This window comes from Muntiacus reevesi, chromosome 17, assembly GCF_963930625.1.
Source record: "Muntiacus reevesi chromosome 17, mMunRee1.1, whole genome shotgun sequence".
Taxonomy (NCBI): domain Eukaryota; kingdom Metazoa; phylum Chordata; class Mammalia; order Artiodactyla; family Cervidae; genus Muntiacus; species Muntiacus reevesi.
This window is the reverse complement of record NC_089265.1, coordinates 23333550-23356157: the sequence shown is the minus strand read 5'-3', so window position 1 is coordinate 23356157 and position 22608 is coordinate 23333550. Positions and strand designations below refer to the sequence as shown.

General features: G+C 41.1%; 1 protein-coding gene across 2 annotated transcripts in view; it reads right to left on the bottom strand.

Annotated features, from left to right (window-relative positions):
• SLC24A2 (solute carrier family 24 member 2) overlaps positions 1–22608 on the bottom strand; it is a 268489-nt gene that overhangs the window by 56510 nt on the left and 189371 nt on the right. The window contains exon 4 of one of the 2 annotated variants that reach the window (XM_065908195.1): positions 8257–8307. The exons of the other annotated variant lie outside the window; for it this stretch is intronic. Coding sequence (XP_065764267.1) covers positions 8257–8307 — 51 coding nt within the window. The remainder of the gene's footprint in view (positions 1–8256; positions 8308–22608) is intronic. 2 annotated transcript variants of the gene reach the window in all.

Sequence of the window (22608 nt, the reverse complement as noted above, 5' to 3'; positions counted from 1 at the left end):
CTCTCCAAGTGCTCTTTACTCTATTCCACCCTCCCTTCCTCATTACTTATACATCAATTCTCTGTCCTTTGAAGCCCAGGCCGATAAACTCAACCACTTTTACTCAACTGACTTCCTAGTCATGCTTCCCTCATTCCCAAAGATACTGGAACACAGTTCACTATTTTTATTTCCATCATTACTCATGTTACTATCCATGGTGACTTTACATGGGTGAACCCTGCAACACTTGGCTCCTTACCGCCCTAACCTACTCTCTTCCAGCTGCCCTTTCTCCCCTCATCCATCCACTCCTGCAGTTAAACCTTGTCACTGGCAATAACAGGACCACATCCAAACTCCTGACTTGAAGCATCTCACATTCTGTCCATAACTCTTATCTTTCTATGACAACAATTCTTTGACCTCATCTGTCACTTCATTAATGCCATCACCTTTTCATGGCCCTCCTTTAGACCAATTTCTTCACTTGGTTTCTGGGATGCCATTCTCTCCTCATCCTCTGCCTGCCCCAGTCTCCTTTGCTGTGTATTCTCCACTCTTCCCAGACACTACACTTTAGAGTTCCCAGGGCTCAGTCCTTGTCCTCCTCTTTTCTATTGATTAGCTAGGTATTCTTATTTAGTTCTATAGCTTTAAATGATACTTATATTCTATGACTTTCAAATTTACATCTGTAACCCTGACTTTTCTCCTAAGCTCCAGACTCCAAATCCACTTTATCCATATCCATTGTTGTTCAGTCATTCAGTCATGTCTGATTCTTTGCGACCCCATGACTTGCGCCATGCAGGCTTCCATGTCCTTCACCATCTCCCAGAGTTTGCTCAAACTCATGTCCATTGAGTCCATGATATCATCCAACCATCTCATCCTCTGTCACCCTCTTCTTCTGCCCTCAATCTTTTCCAGCATCAGAGTCTTTTCCAATGAGTCAGCTCTTCGCATCAGGTGGCCAAAGTATTGGAGCTTCAACTTCAGCATCAGTCCTTCCAATGAGTTTTCAGGGTTGACTTCCTTTAAGGTTGACTGGTTTGATCTTCTTGCGGTCCAAGGGACTCTTAAGAGTCTTCTCCAGCACCACAGTTTGAAAGCATCAATTCTTTGGCATTCGGCCTTCTTTATGGTCCAATGCTCACATCCCTACATCACTACTGGAAAAACCATAGCTTTGACTAGACAGACCTTTGACTATATTAGCATGAGTTCTCAATCTCACTCCAGAGCCTGCCCTGGTCTCAGTCCTCCCCATCAGCACACAGTTTTATGAAAGCAATATTTCTCTGTTATGGAGATATTGCAAGTTGCCTATTAATATCTACTCCTTTTTCATTTCCTAGTGACATACTGTCTAAATTATTGGGGACAGCAAATCACCCAGCTTGACATACTATATTTCCAAGCTTCCTTTAATTAGCTGTAGGCAAGTAATGGAATTTTGTACAGATTTTACTGGGAAGGTCTAAAAGGAAGCCTCCTTAAAAAGAAGACAAAATAGCTGGAGAAAATAATTTTGGGAGTAGGAAATGGTAACCCAGCTCAGTATTCTTGCCTGGAAAATCCCAAGGACAGTGCAGTGGAGCCTGGCAGGCTAGAGTCCATGGGGTCGCAAAGAGTCGGACACAACTGAGCACACACGAGACTTCTTGAAACACAGATGTGATGGTGGAGCTGAAGTGACAGCCATCTTGAACATGAGGTGCCCTTGAGGTTGAAAGTCATATATTAAGATGGTGGAGTAGAAGGATGAAGGAGTTTGGGTCTTGGATTATTGTGAAGCTTCCATATCAGCCATGTACAGCTTGCCTCTGGACCTCTTTTACTCGTGAGAGAGACACTTCTATCTGACTTAAGTCCCTGTTAATTTGGATTTTCTGCTAGAGTTGAACCTACGCTGCTTAATATATCAGAGCATATAACACAGTCTCATCAGTTCAAAGCCAGGATTAAAATATAATGTGAAGGCCACAGATAGCACCAAGTACCCGTTTTAGGATTACATTTTCAGAGGATACCTTTTGAGCAGTGGAAAATACCAATGAATAGTATTACAAAATTCAATTTCTTTTTGAAAAAGAACTGGTATCTGTGCTAAAGTGTTAGTTGCTCAGTCGTGTCTGACTCTTTGCGACCCCATGGACTGCAGCCCACCAGGTTCCTCCATCCACAGAATTCTCCATGCAAGAATACTGGAATGGTTTGCCATTCCCTTCTCCAGAGGATCTTCCCAATCTAGGGATTGAACCCAGGTCTCCAGGGCAGATTCTTTACAATATGAGCCACCAGGGAATATTTCACTGCAGTTATGAATGTAAAATAACTGGCTAGACTATGTACCCTTAGGGTGCTTCTGTTTCCTTGAAATTTTTAAAACTCAGCCACATGACTAACTGAGGAACCCATGATTCATATAAGACATTATTAATTTCTTAGCTTGGTAAAGGGGTTATTGGTTGCCAAGAAACTAGCCTTAATTTCAATAAGGAAAAGATTATTATTATTCTTACCCTTGATATTAAAACAAACTTGTCTTTGTTTTCCTTTATACAAATGAACAAAGATTGACTTTTTAAACAGAGGAGAAATTACTTTTCTAGAAATGGCTTCTGTTAAATGGCAATGAGTTTAGCACAATACATTGCATATTTGCAACGTTTCCTTAGTCATGAGTTCTGTTAACCTACTTATCTACATGTCTTTATGAATGTTTATCTTCAAAGAGCAGAAATGAGTAGTTGTGTATACTACCATTGGTGGAAAGGCATCTCTTCTTTGAACTCCTCTGCTCCATCACACACGCTTTCTTTTGAACTAACTTTTTACATTTTCATTTAAAGTAACTTTAGTAAGGAAGCCAAGTTCAATTTACTGAGGATTTTCCAGAGTGATAATAGTATGAATTTGGGTTATCTGTAGATGAGAAATAAACTATGGGTTACTGATTTATTTTTAAACTCAAGTATAGCTGATTTACAATGTTGTGTTAGTTTCAGGTATATAGCAAAATGATTCAGTTATATATATATATGTGTGTGTGTGTGTGTGTGTGTGTGTATGTATTCTTTTTCAGATTCTTTTCCATTATAGATTATTATAAGATACTGAATATAGTTCCCTGTGCTGAGAATATGTTTATCTGTTAACTATGGGTTATTCACCTTAAGCAAAAACTAGAGATTGCTCTTCCAAGAATATTAAGTATCATCCCATGAGGAGATAAAAGAATGGCTGCCCACATAGGAGGAACTGAGGTCACTAAAAGACTATCCTTGGAGCCACTTGCTTAAATCTCTGGAAACATCTTGTTACAGATCAAGTCTTGGAACATGATTCATTCAGAGCAGGTGCTCAGCTATTATCAAGTGAACACATTAGCATCAGGTGGTTGGTAGGGTGGGCGAGCCATCACCTAGGAATGCAGGAATGAGGGAGTGGAGACATGGCCTCTTTTGAGAATCCTGTCCTCATTTCCACTGGGCTCCCTGGCGCCTTGGGCGTGCCCACCATGCAACTCATCTTGCTGCCTGCGTCCCCCACTGGCATGTGAATTCTTTAGGAGTAGAGCTATCTTTAATCTCCACGAGCCCTGTACTCAGTCTAATGCCTGGTCCAAAATGAGTGTTGCTGAATGAATACGTTAGAGAAGGAATGCTGTTGGTTAGTTGCTCAGTCGTGTCCAACTCTTTGTGACCCCATGGACTGTAGCCTGCCAGGCTCCTCTGTCCATGGAATTCTCCAGGCAAGAATACAGGAATGGGTTGCCACTTCTTCTCCAGGGAGGGAATGAATGAGTGAGTGGATAAAATTCTGATTGGTTCGGGGTAGGAGAGGAAGTTGGGTGTGGCCCAGGCAGCTGTTCTGATTTAGGTTTTGGGCACCTGAGACCAGGTAGGGAGGAACTGGGCTCTGAGGGGAGGGGCAAATTTTACAAAAAATGTTACAATTTTTTCCAATGTCTAAGAGTAAGCAGGTTTTTAAAAAATTATTTAAAAACATTGAATTTAATATTTAAATATAAAGTTTAAAATATTAAGATTTAGTCGTAGCACATAGGATCTTTGGTTGCAGCATACAAACTCTTAGCTGTAGCATGTGGGGTCTAGATCCTTGACTAGGGATCAAACCCTGGCCCTCTGCATGGGAGTGTAGAGTATTAGCCACTGGACCACCAGGGAAGTCCCAGATTGTTTTACTAAAATAAAATTTTAAAGGTATAGTATTCAAGTATGGAGGCCATGTTTCAGTCAATAGCTCACTGTCATTCAGTTTGTGGTTCAACTTTTCCCATGAGCTGGTCTCCATCAAGCCTTTCTTCCTACTCCTACACTGCAGCCAATCTGCACTGTCCAGTTCCTTCTACCACCTCGCCGAGCAACCGCAGTGGAGCTGAGAAGGCGGTGAGTGGTCCTGAGTTCAGGTTCCACATCGCAACTTACTACCTTGGAGTCCCAGAGCCAATCACTTTGCTTCTCTGAATCTTAGTTTCCACATCTAATAGAATACTTGTTTGGGCTTTGGTTTTCTCATCATCAGTAAATCTACCTTGTGATCATTATAAGAATTAAGTGAATTTATATCTATATTTATATCTATATCTATATATATAGAACACTCATAGCATTGTGCCTGGCAGGTGGGAGGCACCCAGTAAGGTTTGGTGTGGCCCCTTCTTTCATCCCTCAGCCTGGTGGGCCTGGTGGGAACCAGTCCTCCTACCCCAATGTAACCCATATTTAATGATCTTTTAGGGCCCAGGTCAAAGATCACCTTCACAAAATCCTCTCCTTCCCCATACCCCACCATTGAAAGCAATCTTTCCTCTTCCTATAGCCTGTTATCTTTTTTCTGAATACCTATGGGACTTACCACTCTCTTCCTGGTGACTCAGTGATTATTAAAACTCAGTGTTTTATTTCTCCCCTGTCTGTAAGTTCCATGGGGGCAAACTGTCCACTTTTTAATCTTGTACTTCAATGAAGCACCTAGCAGAATAACTTGCATATAGCAGGTGCTTAAAATAATGGACTGAATACGTGCGAGACAATTCTCTGTACTTAGTAGATCATCACGCAAATTTTCTTAGGATGGGGTGGCATATGTAATTCATCTTTCCACTTAATCCACATTAGGGAAAAAAAGCAGGCCTCATTGCAAGTAGCTGACTTTACACAACACCCAGAGAAATCTCCAGAAACAGTTACAAATAATGACTGGTCACATGGGCAATTATAATAAAGTCCTGTCAAGGGCTAGTCACATTTCTAAAATTGTGAGAAGAAATGCTCAAATGGAGAGGAATATTTCTTGAAGGCTATACTAGTCCCCTATTGCCCATAACATCTTCATCATACTTCCTTAAATTGTGTAACATGGAGATGCTATAAATCACAATTATTATTATTTTCAGCGAGAGGAAGAATTTGAAAGCCATGCATGGCTGTTGCCAGGTCTGAGGTTACTGAGCTGGCCTTGAGTCTTTTAGATGGAATCCCAGAATTAGGCTTAAGCCAGGACTGGCTTGTCGTGGAGGCAGCTGCCAAAAGAGTGTAATCTGAGATGGAGACCCACCCCGCCCCCACTCGCTGTTCCAGTCATCCTTTCAATGAGTGCCTGAGAGGGATTGTTATGGGTTTGGAAAACTTGTGAGTCTTTCAAAGGTTACTACTCTAGATAAAGGATAATACCTTAACCAGCATTTCTAAAAGAGTCCCACAAGAGGCTCCATGGAAGAATGGTTTCTCTGACCAAAAATGTCTGGGCAATAAGGCAAACTCTATCCCTCTGCGTGCATGCTAACTTGCTTCAGTCATGTCCGACTCTTTCTGACCTTATGGACTGTAGCCTGCCAGCCTCCTCTGTCCCTGGAGTTCTCTAGGCAAGAATACTGGAATGGGTTGCCATTTCCTCCTCTAGGGGATCTTCCTGACTCGGGGATTGAACCCGTGGCTCCTGCGTTGCAGGCGGATCCTTTACCACTGAGCCACCAGGGAAGCCTCCATCCCTCTAGACGATTTATATGCTGCAGGCACATGGAAGGCTCTGACAAGTCACATGGTGAAAAAATCTATTTAGCTTAATTCAGAAGCTCTCCCGCTCACTTAATAACAAAATCAAGCTTGCTTTCTTTTCTTCTCCCGGATGGCTGCAAAATGCCTAATGACATGATCTAATAGTAATATTTCATAGAATGTACTTTAAAAATGCTCCCTTAGCTACTATCAGCTATCACTGTAAATGGGATGAATTTTCAGCTAAGAATGGGACACAAAGGGGTATGCATGAAGGGATGGGCAGTCCAGGGAAGGATAAGGAATCTTAAAGGTGACCCATGAAGGTCCCCAAACACAATTTTACAGTTTTGCTAAGGGCTGGTCATGCTTCTCCTGCTAGACATTATTTTGACTATGTTTGCTTGCCTAGAAAGCCCAACTATTCGATATCAATTGGTATCATCAGATCAGAAGCAGCACTTTTGCATCTTCATGTGATGTTGAATTTTCTGGTGTGGGGAAGAAGAGAAAGGGAGCACTCCAAAGGCAGTTTGCTCCCATAGATGTGGAAAGAGGAAGGAAAGGAAGGGTAAAGGAGAAACAGGTCAATAGAAGCAACGAGAAGCCAGAAGCAGCTCTGGTAACAAGATGCTAAGGGCGAAAGGCAGAGGACAGGGTGGAGGAATGAGAGAGAATGAGGGGTTGTGACTACTCAGGTAGAAGGTTGCAAACCCACTGGCCACTCAAGCCATGAAGCTTAGACTGAGGGCTGTGAGATGCCTGGAAAAGCAATTAAATTATAGTCAGTGAGTCCCAAAGTTTTGGCCTCCCAAGCCAATCACCAAGAAAAATCAAAGTGGTTTGAAGATGTGGACTGAAAATAATAGCTGGGACAGGAGCCTTCCTTTAAGGCAAGGACTGCTCTTTCTGTCCCCGTGGTGGTAGGATACTGATGCTCGCAGCTTTCTGCCTTTGGGGCTTTCATTGCCCAAGGATCTGCACTTCTCCCACGTTGTTGGGAGGGTCTTGGGCTACAACAGAGCCCAGTCTGAGATCCTAACTGTGGCCCGCTGCTTTAGAAAACACCATCATGGTTAACTGACAGCACAGAGACAGAAGTAAAGAAGGACTCCAGAGTTTTGCAGAAGCCAGAGTGGGGAGGGGCTGGGAAGGGCCTTCCTCTTACCCAGGGCTGTCTGATGTTCTGCCTCCTGCATGCAAAGCAGCTAGGAGATCTTTGGCAAACTAAGGCAACTCAGAAATACTAGAGGCTGAAAACAAGATATGCAACACTTTGGGGAGTTTCTCTCATGTTGAAGGACAAAATGAACTGATTCCCCTTCCTAGGGTACCTTTGGCTTTCTTGTCAGTATCAGTGAAAAAAGCACGTGAAAACTCCAAATGTTTTCTTAACTTACAAATATTATTTATTGGTCAAAAAGTGGGGGTATGTGTGGGATTAGGACAAGAGGACAACTCCTTTTACCAGAATGCAAAATTTTCAAGTTGCTGTTGCATGGTATACTTTTTTCAGAAAAGTCATTCTGACTGGGGGAAGACTGTGCTCTGGGACAGTGTCTGGAATTGTAGATACACTGAAAAATAAATCTCTGCCAGACTTCATTTACTCAGGGGAAATGCTCAAAATGATATGTCCAATCTCACATGATGTGAACTCCAATATATACAGCTCCACTGGCTGGAACGATGACCCTGGCCTCTCTCAGATGAGTTAGCATGGGCTGTGGGAGAAAACGACAGGAGCCTACAGTCCTCTGCATTAGAAACAGGTATCCATTTTGAAACTAGGGATTTCTTTAGATTGATCATTCCTTTGCAAAAATCAGAATATCACCAGAAGATACATATCTCCCCTACCCCAAAATTAGGGGTATATTAAAAGGAAGTGTTGGTCCGATGTATTTTCCTATGTTGTAAACATGTGGAGGAACTAACAGTGACCCAGTGGGTGTGGGCTTGTGTTTACATTGCTGACACCATTTCACTGAGTGCATTACACGACTGAGATGGTTTGGATCGTTTGAATGGAATAACATGATCACCCATGGTATTGCATGTCTCCAATTCCAAATCAACACAATGGCAGAAACTAGACGAAAATGCAGAAAGAATAATAAATCACACAATGTCACCGAAGTCATGCAAAGAGGGGAAAAATAAAGAATAAAAAAATGGGCAAGCCACAGACACCATAAATTAAAAAAAAAAAAAAAGCCAGTGAATACAATTCTAAAATCATTCTTACCTTCTTCAGTCATTGTGTCATAATATTTTAGTTTTCCATATGATCCAAGTTCTACAACATCACAGTAAAAGACACAAAGATAAGGAACGAGCTGTAATGCAAGAACTTTGTTTTTTACACATTCTTAATTAATCAGATTCAGAGTTATACTGTCAAATTCCGCAATCGTAACTATATAGAGATGTGCAAACATGGGCCATGTGGCAGACGGCTTTCACGGCCCATTTTCAGAAATCACTTAAAATATATTATTCCACTGGGGGTAGGACGTGCCCTGCATTACAGAACAGGACACAGTTATTTTAACATCTGATGAAACAGAACACTTGGCGAAGATACCTTCACGGCAGGTCCAGCCTTGCCCTGTCATTTTTAGAGATGATATGCCAAGAGGAAGGGCTGGACCAGAAACCCTTTCGAGGTTTGTAGAGACCCACTGGGGTATGTAGATGCCGGCATTCCTTGCCAGGAAACAGCAGTCCCAGGAGTTCATTTCACAGTTTTTCTCCAACAGAACTACTTCCTAGAGGTTAATAAGGAAGGAAGGCTACCTGGGAAAAACTCCAAATGAAAAACCATGCTCTAAACTTCCCTTTCATTTCTAATCTCATATTTCAGGCAAAAAGCACTGAATACCATGGGTGTAGCATGCTTGGAAGGGCTGGGAAAGGTGCAAAAGACTTCGGGAGGAAGTGGGAGGCATGCTCCCAGGGAAGGGCAGGTGGCCCAGAGCAGCCACAACTCCATGCTCAGGGCTCACCTGCTGCTGCGTAGCCTGCAGGGGCCAGGAGACAACCTCCTGGATGCAGCTCAGGAAAGGACTAGGCTGTGATGGAAACCGCTGGCAGAAAGCAAGCTCGTCTGAGTCAGCTGGTAGTCAGCAGCATCTTGGGTAGGGGGACGGAAGAGGTGGGGACACACCATTTCTGTTTTCTTACTTCAGTTCTAAAATGGAAACTTTCATTCCTGTTCATCTGAAAACTCCAGATTGTTTGCAGCAATATTGTGAGCAGGTTAAAAATATTTTCCTGGTCATCACAACACTCTCCCAATAAACTAAGACTCGAGAGATACTCCTGTGATTCTGTGGAATGCTTCCATGGCTCATTAACTTGGTGGGCTGCTAAAAACTCACATATGAATGAACTAATAACTGCTGGGTTTTGTGTACAAGATAAGGCTCTAGTTTAAAACACAATAATAAATATTCTTCTCTGTATAGTATATATTATACACATTCTTTTTCCATGTGCCTAAAATTTTACCTAAAGCTATTTATTTACCTAAAGCTTTACCTAAAGCTATTTTAACACACTGATACAAAATTATGCCTTGGGGAGAAAAATCACCTCATTTTTATGTTTCTGCAAAAGCCTGCCTATTCTGGATTTTGTTAGACCTATGACAAAGGATGCAAGTGCTTCAATAAGAAATTGAATTGTGCGTCAAAACAAGAAGGCTTTTTAAAAAAACTGACTTCTAGGGACTGCCTTCAGTAAAAAAACATTTTTTTTCTGCCATTTTAAGAATAGTCGTCTATTATATATGTGACACTGCCAAAGTCTGGGATTTTAAGGTGATCTAAATTCCTTCATAAATATTAAACACATGTTCAGGGTGGCTTTACCCATAATCTACACCTTGTGTGTGTGTGGTGTGATGTGCATGTATAATCCTGCAGTAAGCTGATGAATTATACCAGCCAACTAATTTTTTTGTAACCTCCACTCTTTCCCTGAGGTAAAGCAGGCGAATAAGCAGCTGGCATTCTCTTTATTTGCCAGGGAAAGAGAATGTGGGCAGTTCGTGAATGCAAAGTTGGGTCGAAACCATATTTCTGCACTTTGGAGATACACTATTGCATTTTCGTCTTTTGAGATGCTACCTCTCTGTACACACACACACCGGTCTTCATGTATCAGCCCCAAACTTTCAAACATCTGCTAGTGACAGATGTGATTAAGTTTTTACCTCCTGTTTCACGGAGCCAGGTATAAACACATACAATCATACTCTTTGATTAATTTATTAAATTAATACCAACATGGTCAAAATTGGATCCAGAGGTGGCTGACAAAACTCACACATTCTTGATGCTGTGGCAATTGCTAGATTGTTCCTTAGCTACTTCCTTCGATGAGGACTAGAGCAGGGGGATAAGAACTGGATAGGATATACCAAAAAGGAGGCTAAAGGTGGTGAAAGAGAAGGAATAAGAGCAGTGAGAGGCTGAATGACAACAGGTGATGGAGTGACTTGAAGCGCAGTGAAGAAGGTGGGCAAGGAAACAGTTTTGCCCAAGTGAAGAGAAGCATGTTTGGTGCTTACTTAAAAAAAGGTACACGAGAATGTGAAGGAAACCAGCCTGTTGGAATAGAGTTTTTATAGTTGACCTCAATGGGATAGTGAGGCAGTGAACTCGGCACCTCAGTGCTTTCAAATGGTCAGGGTGGTCTCTTGGGGCTGGCGGGACAGTATCTCCAAGAGCTGGCATCTCCCTTTCTTGAACCAGGGGATCAGAAGGTGCTGGAAGAGGGGTGCGCCATGCGACTAGGACAGACACAATGCGCATCCATAAGTCAGAGCACATTTGCACCTAGCTAGCCTCCCACAGCCCACGGACACCTCATGGAAAGCAGCCTGAGAGGCATGAATGAAAACTCACCTGCAAGGGGCAATGGGCTCCCGTCAGCACACTCCCCATGGAGAGCAGCCATGGCAACTTCAGCACCATTGGATTAGGATTCAAACTGGTCCCAATCCAAGCTGAATTTCTTGGGATAGGAGGGAGGAGGGAGGGGGTTCAAGAGGGTGTGTTTAATACCATTGAATATCTTCCATTATGTCAACTGAGCAAGAGGAAAAGGGATGAATCAGTAGTGAAGATCATCCTGGTTACCACCTGGTGCCTCTTCTCTGTAACATTTTTCTAAGAAAAGCCTAAGAAAAAGTTCAGAACCCAGTGGCTGGTGTTTGAGATGAGCCTATGAGCTGATCAGCTGCCTAACATGGCATGATCGCTCATGCCATTTGAGCAGCTGGATCCATGGGCGTCCAAGCTCCTGGGTCTCTAGGAGAGCCTGAATTTATTGTCATTCCTCTGCCCACTTCCTCTCAGGCCTTCCAGCAAGGTCATTACCAGGCTTTAAGGTACCTCTGAATTCTTGTCCATACATCTTGGTTGATAAGTCAAGGAAAAGATCTTCAGTCTCCAAGGATCTGTGACTAAGAATGAGTGCTTTTTGGCCCCTATTTCTTCCTTTCTTAAAAAGGGCATGGACACAGATTTCTCCTTCCAACATTGACCTTCTCAGTTTCACTTTTGGAACCTCTGTCATTCTCAACCCTTTTCTCAGCAAATTTCCCCAGACAGGAGCAGCACCTTTCCAGGCCTCCAAATTCTGACATATAAAAGAGAAAGTCAATGGAAAAATCTATGCTGAATTCATTTTGTTAGAATAAAGAGGAGAGGTAGAGAAATCAGTGAAAGCAACATTCATTAAGTGTGGTTGATGGAAAAAATAACTTGTGTGTTTTCTTAAATCAAAGAGCTGCTTTACTGTTGACACTGAGTTTGTAGATCTAAAATTTAGATTTTAGATTTTCTCAACACAGAGATTAGTTCCTTGGTAAAGTTGTCTAACACCTATTAAGGAAGTATGCAGATATCAGATTACATCACATCCAGGAAAGGATTATTTTCAGTAGCTAAAAGAAGTTAAGAACACAGGCTTTGAAGCCAGGGTATAGGTTTGAACCCAAGGTCTGCCACTTTTTAGCTGTGTGACTTTAAGCAAATTGCTTTGCCTTTCTGAGCCTTGGTGTCCTCAACTATAACAGGGCATGCTTGTATTAATATCTATCTCACAAAGCTGTGGTGAAGAGTAGGTGAGATAATAATACCCACTAAGCAATCAATAATGAGCAGCTTCATTATTGCAAGCATCACCAAGAAGAGTGAAAGAGAACCTATGGCACGTGGAGCAGAACACATAAGAAAACTTGCTATTTTACACAGGTTTGTTGGAACTAATTCAACAGTAGTTACAGAAGTTTAAAATAGCTATTTGGTGTCCAACAATAAAAGATATTCTACCATTTGGACTAGAATTTAAAAGAAATTTCTTCATCAGTCCTGCCCTTCTACTCTCAGATCTGCGAAGAATGTCAAAACATGGACCATAACCGTGGGAACAGGATGTGAAAAGCAGACCCTTCATTCATCTGATCACCAATGTTCCAACTTGGGACCTATGCACCCTCCCTTGTAATATTTGCAAAGTCTGTCTCTCCAGTTAGGATGTCCATATCTTGGAGACTGAGACTGTACTCCTCTTTGGATCCCTCCCAACTAGAACAGTGCTTTTTGTGTATCACATGTGCTCCTCATATTTCTTAACAAAGCATACAAATGCACAGCTCCCAAATAACTGCTTTGGTTTGTTGAACTTCCCTGGACTTGCTGAAGTCAGGAGGGCAGGCACTGATACTTATGGCTTCTGGACTGCTGATCCCATAATATCGCTATCAAGGTTAAGAGGGGTAGGCGAGGGGTAGTTTGGGATTAGCAGATGCAAGCTACTACACACAGAATGGATAAACAACAAGGTTCTATGTGTATAGCACAGGGAACTATATTCAATATCTTGTGATAAACCATAGTGGAAAAGAATATGAAAAATAATTTATGTATGTGTAACTGAATTATTTTACTGTACAGTAGAAATTAACACAACATTGTAAATCAACTTTACCTCAATAAAATAAACAAAAAAAATAGAGGGCTTCTGAGTGAGACAGTTAAGATAGCTAACTCAAAGCTTAGTTTTATGACTTATGAGCTGGTGATCTTCTTTGCACCTTAGTCTCTTCTTCAGTAAAACAGGGACAGGAACAATAAATACCTATTCTCAGGAGGGTTTTTGGAAGATCAGATAAGAACATATCTAAAGCACTTTGTGTCACGTGGCACAGGTATCCTTAATAATTGGTACCTCTCTTTAAAAAATTTTTTTTTGCATTTATTGACTGTTTATTAGTACTCAAGCAGCTCCACATGCTCTATTTTAATTAAACCTCACAGTATGATACTCTAGGTTAGATCTTATTGTCACAACTGAGGCATCATTAGGTTATTAATTTAATCAAGTTCCATGATATACCATGTACTCAAACTCAACTTTTCTGAAGCAAAGCTTATGACTGCTAGATACTAATTCTCAATTACAAAAGAAAGTTAGTTTGGTATCGTTTCAGTGAACAAGATGCCAGAGATTCTGAAAAACTAGTACAAAAATTGCAAACTATATAAGTTTAGGGCCTTTAAGTGTAGGAGTAGATAATTTTATGTACTTCAGTAATTTTAAAGATTTTATATTTAAAATAATGAAATAATACTCATCATCATATCCTTAAGCATTAAAAATAATTTCCATTAGGAAATTCTTTCCATAAAGGCATAGAATACTGCAATCAACTTTAGAAAAAATGCCTATGTTAAAGTGAATGTTAAATTTGGTGTTTAAAGGAAAATGTTTCGGACACTTGATAGTTAATCCATTACTTGATTTTAAAAAAAGAAATTATTTATTTTAATTGGAGACTAATTACTTTACAATATTGTAGTGGTTTTTGCCACACATTGACATGAATCAGCCATGGGTGTACATGTTGTGCCCCATCCTGATCCCCCCTCCCACCTCCCTCCCCATCCCATCCCTCAGGGTCATCCCAGTGCACCAGCCCTGAGCACTTGTCTCATGCATCAAACCTGGACTGGCGATCTATTTCACATACGATAATATACATGTTGTCAACAAAGGTCCGTCTAGTCAAGGCTATGGTTTTTCCAGTAGTCATGTATGGACGTGAGAGTTGGACTATAAACAAAGCTGAGCACCGAAGAATTGATGTGTTTGAACTGTAGTGCTGGAGAAGACTCTTGAGAGTCCCTTGGACTGCAAGGAGATCCAACCAGTTCATCCTAAAGGAGATCAGTCCTGGGTGTTCATTGGAAGGACTGATGCTGAAGCTGAAACTCCAATACTTTGGCCACCTGATGCGAAGAGCTGACTCACATGAAAAGACCCTGATGCTGGGAGAGATTGAGGGCAGGAAGAGAAGGAGATGACGGAGGATGAGATGGTTGGATGGCGTCACCGACTCAATGGACATGAGTTTGGGTAGACTCCGGGAGTTGGTGATGGACAGAGAGGCCTGGTGTGCTGCAGTTCATGGGGTTGCAAAGAGTCGGACACAGCTGAGCGACTGAACTGAACTGAACAATGCTATTCTCTCAAATCATCCCACCCTTGCCTTCTCCCAGAGTCCAAAAGACTGTTCTGTACATCTGTGTGTCTCTTTTGTTGTCTCGCATGTAGAGTCATCGTTGCCATCTTTCTAAATTCCATATATATGTGCTAATATACTGTATTGGTGTTTTTCTTTCTGACTTATTTCACTCTGTATAATAGGCTCCAGTTTCATCTACCTCATTAGAACTGATTCAAATGTATTCTTTTTAATGGCTGAGTAATATTTCATTGTGTATATGTACCACAGTTTTCTTATCCATTCATCTGCCGATGGACATCTCTCTTCCTTGTCTGCCAAAGTTCCAACATGAACCTCTATTTCAGCCCGGCACGAAGTTGTTAAATCTTATCAGACTCTCATTATCTCTGTGAGTGGGCACCAATGTCAGTATCAATACCTGAAATGTGCAAGTCAAGAACCCACTGTCCTCCTTCCCCAGATGCCTTCCCTTAAACACAAGGAAGAATGTCAAAAGGAAAACTTTCAGTTTAATGAAAGGCTGCCTTGGCTAACTTCTAGAACCACCTTTGGCAGTATTAACATTTTAGTCTAAGGTGTTTTCTTTTTTTTTTTTAATTTGTGAATTTATTTTCATTATTGAAGTTTTGTGAATCAATAGTATGGGAGTTATATATTTGTCATTTCCCATTTCCTGTCATTTCCACTCCCTACAAACATAACATTTATATTTGTAGATCCATACAATTTTTTAAAGTTTCCTACAGTGCTTGATTTGGATTGACTTTGTTTCTCTTCTCTCCCTGTGTGAAAATTTTTTGTCAAAATCAATATGTATTCTGAGTTAAAAGATATTTCTAAGTCAGCCCAATTTAAAGCTTTTTGTTTGATTTTACCTAAAAAAGGGCTGTATGGTCCACCAAAATTAATTGCTTTCCATTAAAAGGCTTTCTTTTGTCATTACTCCTTTGTAACAATTGTTCATGTCAAGGCAAGTAATTTTTTTAAGTTAAAGAAAAAAAACCTTAAGAGATGGAGGTTAAATGAGGAAACAACCATATTCTCACTTCAGACTCAAGTCAGAATAAAAGGAATATTTTAACCTTCAAATTCAAATTCTCACTCAAAAAAAGCTTTCAGAGTACTGACTCACTGCAGAAGTTCTGCTTAGCAATCTGTGGGGGAATAATGTTTGTGTGTTAAACGTCCCTAAGAGCCTCCTGAGTACACAGTTATCTGGGGACAGCTATACCCAACATGTGGTAACATATCTATGTCATACACAAGGTGTAAACAGAGGTGATTTTGTCCTATGGAGTTCTCATATTCAACTCTTTGTAAATCTATGCTAACGAGTGCTTCTTTTTCTTCTGTGGGATTAAAATCTCTCACTTAGGCTTTTGGAAGCAAGGCAGTAAGTTTGCAAATGAAAATAAAAGGCTGAACTTGTGAGTAACCTTCCCTCAGCTACTGAGTGTCAAGTAGGATTTATGTCCTTATATACACCACTGCCTCTTAGACATTTATCACCTGATTTTCACACCTTCTGAATCCAGCCCCTTCATGAAAAACTCACGCTTCCTTTTCAAGCTTCCAGCAAACTCAGGCACACTTGTTTTTCTTTGTTCTTGTTTTGGTCTCCCTTACTCTCTACATGTATTCCCTTGTTGACGTCAAACTGCTGAAATCATTCTGAGGCCCCAGTCCCTTAGAACTACTGATACTACATTGGTGGCCAAATTAGGGATCAGAAAGATGCCCAGAAGCTGACCCAGTGCCTGGAGCACAGTAACATTCTGATAAAGCACCCATGAACCACAGGGGCCAGGTGTGTAGGTGAGGTCAGTGGACCGAGGCCAACAATAGGGAGTGGTAGGGACTATGGAAAAGTGGCCAGTGAATGCCTACAAGGGGGTGACAGCCTCTTAGCTCCCATTTCATGAGGAAAGCCTGGGACAGTGTTGAGAGATCTGATTATTCAAGGGAAGCCAGATATCTGGACTTTTATGTGAAAATTCCTGACTTTTAAATGTTGGAGTGTGTGTGTGTGTGTATGTGTGTGTGTTAGTAGTTCAGTTGTGTCCGACTGTTTGTGAACCCATGGACTGTAGCCTGCCAGGTTCCTCTGTCCATGGAATTCTCCAGGCAAGAATACTGGAATGGGTTGCCATTCCCTTCTCCAGGGGATCTTCCTGACCGAAGAAGATCCTGATATCTTCTTCCTGGTATCAAACCTAGGTCTCCCACATTGCAGGCAGTTTCTTTACAATCTGAGCCACGAGGGAAGCACCTTAAGTGTTGGTAACCAATTCCAAATTTTAAAAAAAGCAAACCACTCTCAGCTTGGTTTAAAATCAGGATGGTGAGTCCAGTTTTCTTATAAATATTAGTGAATGAATGAATGAATGAACAAGTGAGACCAGCGAGGCTTTTGGAACTGGGAGGGGTCCTTGCTCAGCTACCCTTCTGCAAAAGTCAAAGGCTTTGGTTCCCTTCCTCATCTCCCTCGAGGCTTACCTATCTCCCTTGGTGTAGGTACCACAATGTGTTTATCTCTGACTTAGGAGCAAACTACAAGTCTCATCACTTCAGGCTTCTCTGGGACACCAAGGCTAAGTCCACATCAGGCCAACAGAAATGCTAGTAGGCCATGACTAACACACTGTTTTATTTTTTGCACATTCTTGCCATCTAGCTATGCTACCATATGAGTCAAAAGAGTAATTAAAAAAAATCTTATTTTGGAGAGGAATGAACACTGTCCGTTAGGTGTAACTGTTCCCAATTATTTTTCAGGGAAATATCTGGATTGTGAAAAACACAGTGAAAGAATCTGAAAGGTAGGTGAGGATCACAGAGGGAGGTGCCATATAATTATATGGGAATTATCATCCTTGAACAGTGAACAATAATGTGTGGTCATTACTGCAGATCATCCAGATGGTTCATAATGAAACACCCAAGAGAGTCCCCAGACACTCCAACTTCTTATAAATTTGTCACCTAATTTGCACTCTTGCTCCTCTGCGGTGTTGCTTAGCAATATCAATGGTTACTGATTTCTGTCCTGTGAGGAGCTGACTCAGGCCATATTTCACTGTAATTTACATGCTCTGGATGATCAAACAAGAAAAATGGAACCAGGAAGAGTTGTTCTGCTGCTTCCCTTCTGAGGTAGGTTGGGGAGGGGAAGAAAACAGGAGAGAACAAGCAGGTTTCTGGAAAGGATTTTTAAAGAAAAGCAATGAGCCACCCAGGCAAGAGAATTAACCCCAAACAGTGTCGTTTAGAAAAAAAAGATTTCCTGGACATTTATGTGTCCTTTTAATTGTGTAATTAAAAGTCTCAACAATCCTAAGGTAACTTTAAACACTGGTACTTTGTCACAATGTTCTTCCCTTTTCCCAAAGGGATGGATAAAAGCATGCAATGATACAGCATGACAGTCCCATCATTTGTACTGTCGACCCCAAGACTTTGACTTGACAACTAGCTCTGCCACTCACCAGCCATGAGAGCTTGGGCAAGTTAGCTAACCTCTCTGACATGCAGCTCTCACACTCATATACGATGGGAACAATAATAGCTGCCTTGTAGGGTTGTGGTAAATATTACAGATACCTAACACATAACTGGCAAATAATATTCATTGTGTATGTGATAGGTATTAATTATAAGACACTTTAAAGCATTCATTAGTTTCCCTTCAACTAAATCAGGCAACTCCCATCATAGCATCCTTCTGATTGTCACAAAACCAGAGTGAAGCTGGTATCAGGAGCCCTTATCACCACGGAGATGAACAAGGAGATCTTATGGCACTCCGCATGATTTCTGGAGTCAAGAGGTGTGAGTTCTAATCCAGAGTTTACTTCTTATTAGCTGTGTGACCTTGGTAGTATGATACTTAGCCTTGAAAGCCTTAGTTTCCTCATCTGAAAAATGGGGCTAATTCTAGTACTCCCTTACTGCATTGCTCTAAGGGGTTTTATGTGATGCCAGGAACAGTGGAAATTCTCAGTATGTAGGAGCTATCATTCTATGACTGGGTCAAAGCCCAGTAGTGATGTGGATTCAGGCTCACTTATTATAGTCACAATAAGTGGGCACCCAGGATTAGAGCCTTGTTCTAACATTCTCTGCACAAGTTTATACTGGAGAAGAAAAAGGTAAAAGGAGAAAAATGACAAAAATAATAACTAGTTATGTCACGCCAAAGGAAGTCTATAAATGTCATATTCTTTTGTAATGACATCAGATACATGGAGACTGTTGGCACTATTTAAAGAATGTACAACGCAGGGAAAGAGATAATATGTTTTGATTTTCAAAAGGGAAGTGCAAATGAAATTCCAGCTGTTTGTCAAAGTAGTATTATTCAGTGATTAAGAAAGTGAATTCTGGGATCCAACAAACCTGGATTTGAACCTGGCTCTATCTGTTATTTCTCTTGTGCCGTGGGGCAAATTATTTACTACTGTAACTTTCAGTATCTTTATCAGTAAAATGGTTATAATAGAAGAGGTTATAATATAGTTAAGTTTGTAGTATAACAGATTCATAGGATGATGCTGAAAATTGAACGAGTTAATCTATATAAAATGCTTAGCACAGTGCCTGGCACATAGTAAGTAATCAGGGTTAGTCACTCCATTTTTCATTATTATTGCCTCCATGGGCATCAATCCAGAATTCTGGCTGAATATTGAATATTTTTTCACTTCTCTTACTTTTCAGCTGGCGTTTCCAGGGAGAAAATGACATTGTCAAAGACAGTGAAAGAATACGGTTTGAAAGCAAAGAATATACAATATTAGATACCATCTATGCAACATTTGGAATTTATTTCTTATTTTGAAAAATCTGTTTGAGCCCTTCTAATAGCAAGTTTCTAAAACATGTTCTCTGAGCCCTTCTAAGAGCAAGCTTCTAAAACATGTTCTCAGTAAGTTCTCTCTATAGGTAGGGGGTTAAGAAGCTAACATGTTCACTAATGACATCTACATCTTTGCATTTTTGCATCTCTGTAAGTGAAATGATTATGTTTACAAAATCAGGCAAAAGGTACTTTCTTCTTAAATCTTATCAAATTTGGGGTGGGGGGATACACACACATTTATTGCTCAGTCTTCAAAGTGGCAAGAGGTTCCATTCTCTTCCCCTATCCTTTTTTAAAAAGAATTTTTTTGAGTTGACACAGATAAGTCCACTGTTCTCTTTCACAGAAATGTGAGCTTGGTTATAATTACGTATGACTAACATCGTGATTGCAGTCATGAAATTAAAAGATGCTTACTCCTTGGAAGGAAAGTTATAACCAACCTAGATAGCATATTAAAAAGCAGAGACATTACTTTGCCAACAAAGGTCCGTCTAGTCAAGGCTATGGTTTTTCCAGTGGTCATGTATGGATGTGAGAGTTGGACTGTGAAGAAAGCTGAGCACCGAAGAATTGATGCTTTTGAACTGTGGTGTTGGAGAAGACTCTTGAGAGTTCCTTGGACTGCAAGGAGATCCAACCAGTCCATCCTAAAGGAGATCAGTCCCGGGGGTTCATTGGAAGGACTGATGCTGAAGCTGAAACTCCAATACTTTGGCCACCTGATGCGAAGAGCTGACTCATTGGAAAAGACCCTGATGCTGGGAGGGATTGGGGGCAGGAAGAGAAGGGGACGGATGACAGAGGATGAGATGGTTGGATGGCATCACCGACTCAATGGATATGAGTTTGAGTAGACTCCGGGAGTTGGTGATGGACAGGGAGGCCTGGTATGTTGCGATTCATGAGGTTGCAAAGAGTCGGACATGACTGAGCGACTGAACTGAACTGACTGAACTTAAGATCTAAAGGGTGGGGCTTTAAGTGATGCTGATGCTTCTACAGTCACACCCACAACCCAACCAGTCATGAAAGTGAAAGTTGCTCAGTTGTGTCCGACTCTTTGTGACCCCATGAACTATACAGTCCATGGCATTTTCCAGGCCAGAATACTGGAGTGGGTAGCCTTTCCCTTCTCCAGGGGATCTTCCCAACCCAGGGACCGAACCCAGGTCTCCCTCATTGCAGGTGGATTCTCTACCTACTGAGCCACAAAGGAAGCCCAAAAATACTGTCATGAAGCCCTATCAATCCCACCCTGAACAGCCTCAATTCTGTCTTTTCTGTTCCATTCCTACTGTCCCTGCCTTAGTTGGAAGCCTTGCTGAGGCTACTGCAGTAGTCCTATTTGAACTCTCATTTCTTACCAGCTACTCTTTCTCTTTCTTACCATTTACTGTCTAGTCCTGGCACCTCTCACCTATCTTTCACATTGTTACCAGTGTAAGGCTTTCAAAACACAAATGAACATATCTCTCTAAATCCCACACATCCTGTCTTTTTGTGTTGGAATTTTATGAGATCTTCTGATCTAGTGAATCACCTGGAGGTTCCCCCCTGCAGGCGGTATTCCTGAATGCCCCCCCATCCCTAGTGTAAGTCACTCCCTCCAGTGTGTCTGTTTCAAGTATACCCTTCTGTGTGCTCATCAAAGGCACCTTAACCTACTTGCTTTCTGTCCTTTAGGGCAAGGAATCAACATACTCATTTCGTTAACTGAGCACCCAGCAGTGTTCCTGGCACTCTGTAGGTGTTCAGATGCTGTTGAATTGAATTAAATCTCTACTTAATAGTGCTCTGTTAATCCTCCTTAGCCTGGTTGCCTTTGGTATGGATGCCTATGACTCCTTCCATTTTAGTGTTTTAACTCCACAGTTTCAACTATTCTGTCTTCAATATCTCTGCAGGAAGTCTGCGAAGGGAAAATGCATGTAGCCTCAACTGTTGGAATCCTCTTCATTGCTTCAGGATAACTTTTGCTCAACTAAAAGCCAGACTGCCGATAAGACCAGTTTCAGGGGGATTTACAACATTCAAAAGTACCATCACGAGAGTACTCAGCATATAGAAGACAAAATGGCGGCAATAGCTTGGAAATGGAGATGAAAAAGAAAAAAAAAATACAATCTGACTGGTGTGTGGAATGGATGCTGCATGCTGGCTAGAGAACAATTTGGATGTTCTCCTGGATCTCATCCTGCAGCCTGGCTGGATTCGGAAGAGTCTGCCAGGCAGAGAGAATCAGTGCTAAATTATGTCCAGCCGTCGGGTCAGCACAGCTGAGTTTCTACCCTCTGATGCACTGAACATCAAAAAATATCAGAAAAGTGTCCTAGAAGAGGGGAGGAAAAGCAATAAAATGGACAAACAAATGTCAGCTATTCAACAGGGACAAAAGGGCAAGAGATGAGAGAAGAATGAGAAGGCAAGAAGATTTGGAAACAGAATGAAATGGAGGGAAAAAGACTGGAAGACAAAGGAAATTAATGCCACTGAAGGGGAAGTAATTCAAACTACTCTTATAATTTTGTAGTCTGCACTTCAGTTCTGTTCAGAATGTCACTTTATTGAATACTTGGCTCCCTACCACAATAGAAACCATCACCCCACATTATGAAAAATTACAGGATCAAAGTACAAAGAATGTTTATGCAATCCACTAAATTTCATTGATGTAGAAATCCATTTACCATTATTCCTACTTAAATACCATAAAAAGTGGGAAGATACAAGTGAACTCAAAATCCAGGATGCAAAGACAACATAGAAAATTAACACATGTTTCACAAGTAGTCCATTATGCACCTTACATTAAATGGCAAATGCCTGTTGTGAACCAGAGATCTGATGATGTAGGAGAAGGCAGGGACTTGCAGAAGGTTATGAGTCCTAATTACATAAACAGTGGCCTAAGGATGTTTCACCAGGATTAAAAAATTAGTACAGTAATTGCTTTTCCAGATTTTTTTTTAATCAATATGTTGGAAAGAGGAATTTTTTTTTAAAAGTCTGCCAAAAAGCTGTAGACCACAGAGGAAGCTGAAGTTATTGAAAGGAAATGAGTCAAGTACCATGTCACGTTGATTTACTCCTCATTGTACAAAGAACAGAAGAACTTGTAAATATAGAATGTATAGTTATTCAGCTTCAGGATAACTTTTGCTCAACTAAAAGCCAGACTGCCAATAAGACCAGTTTCC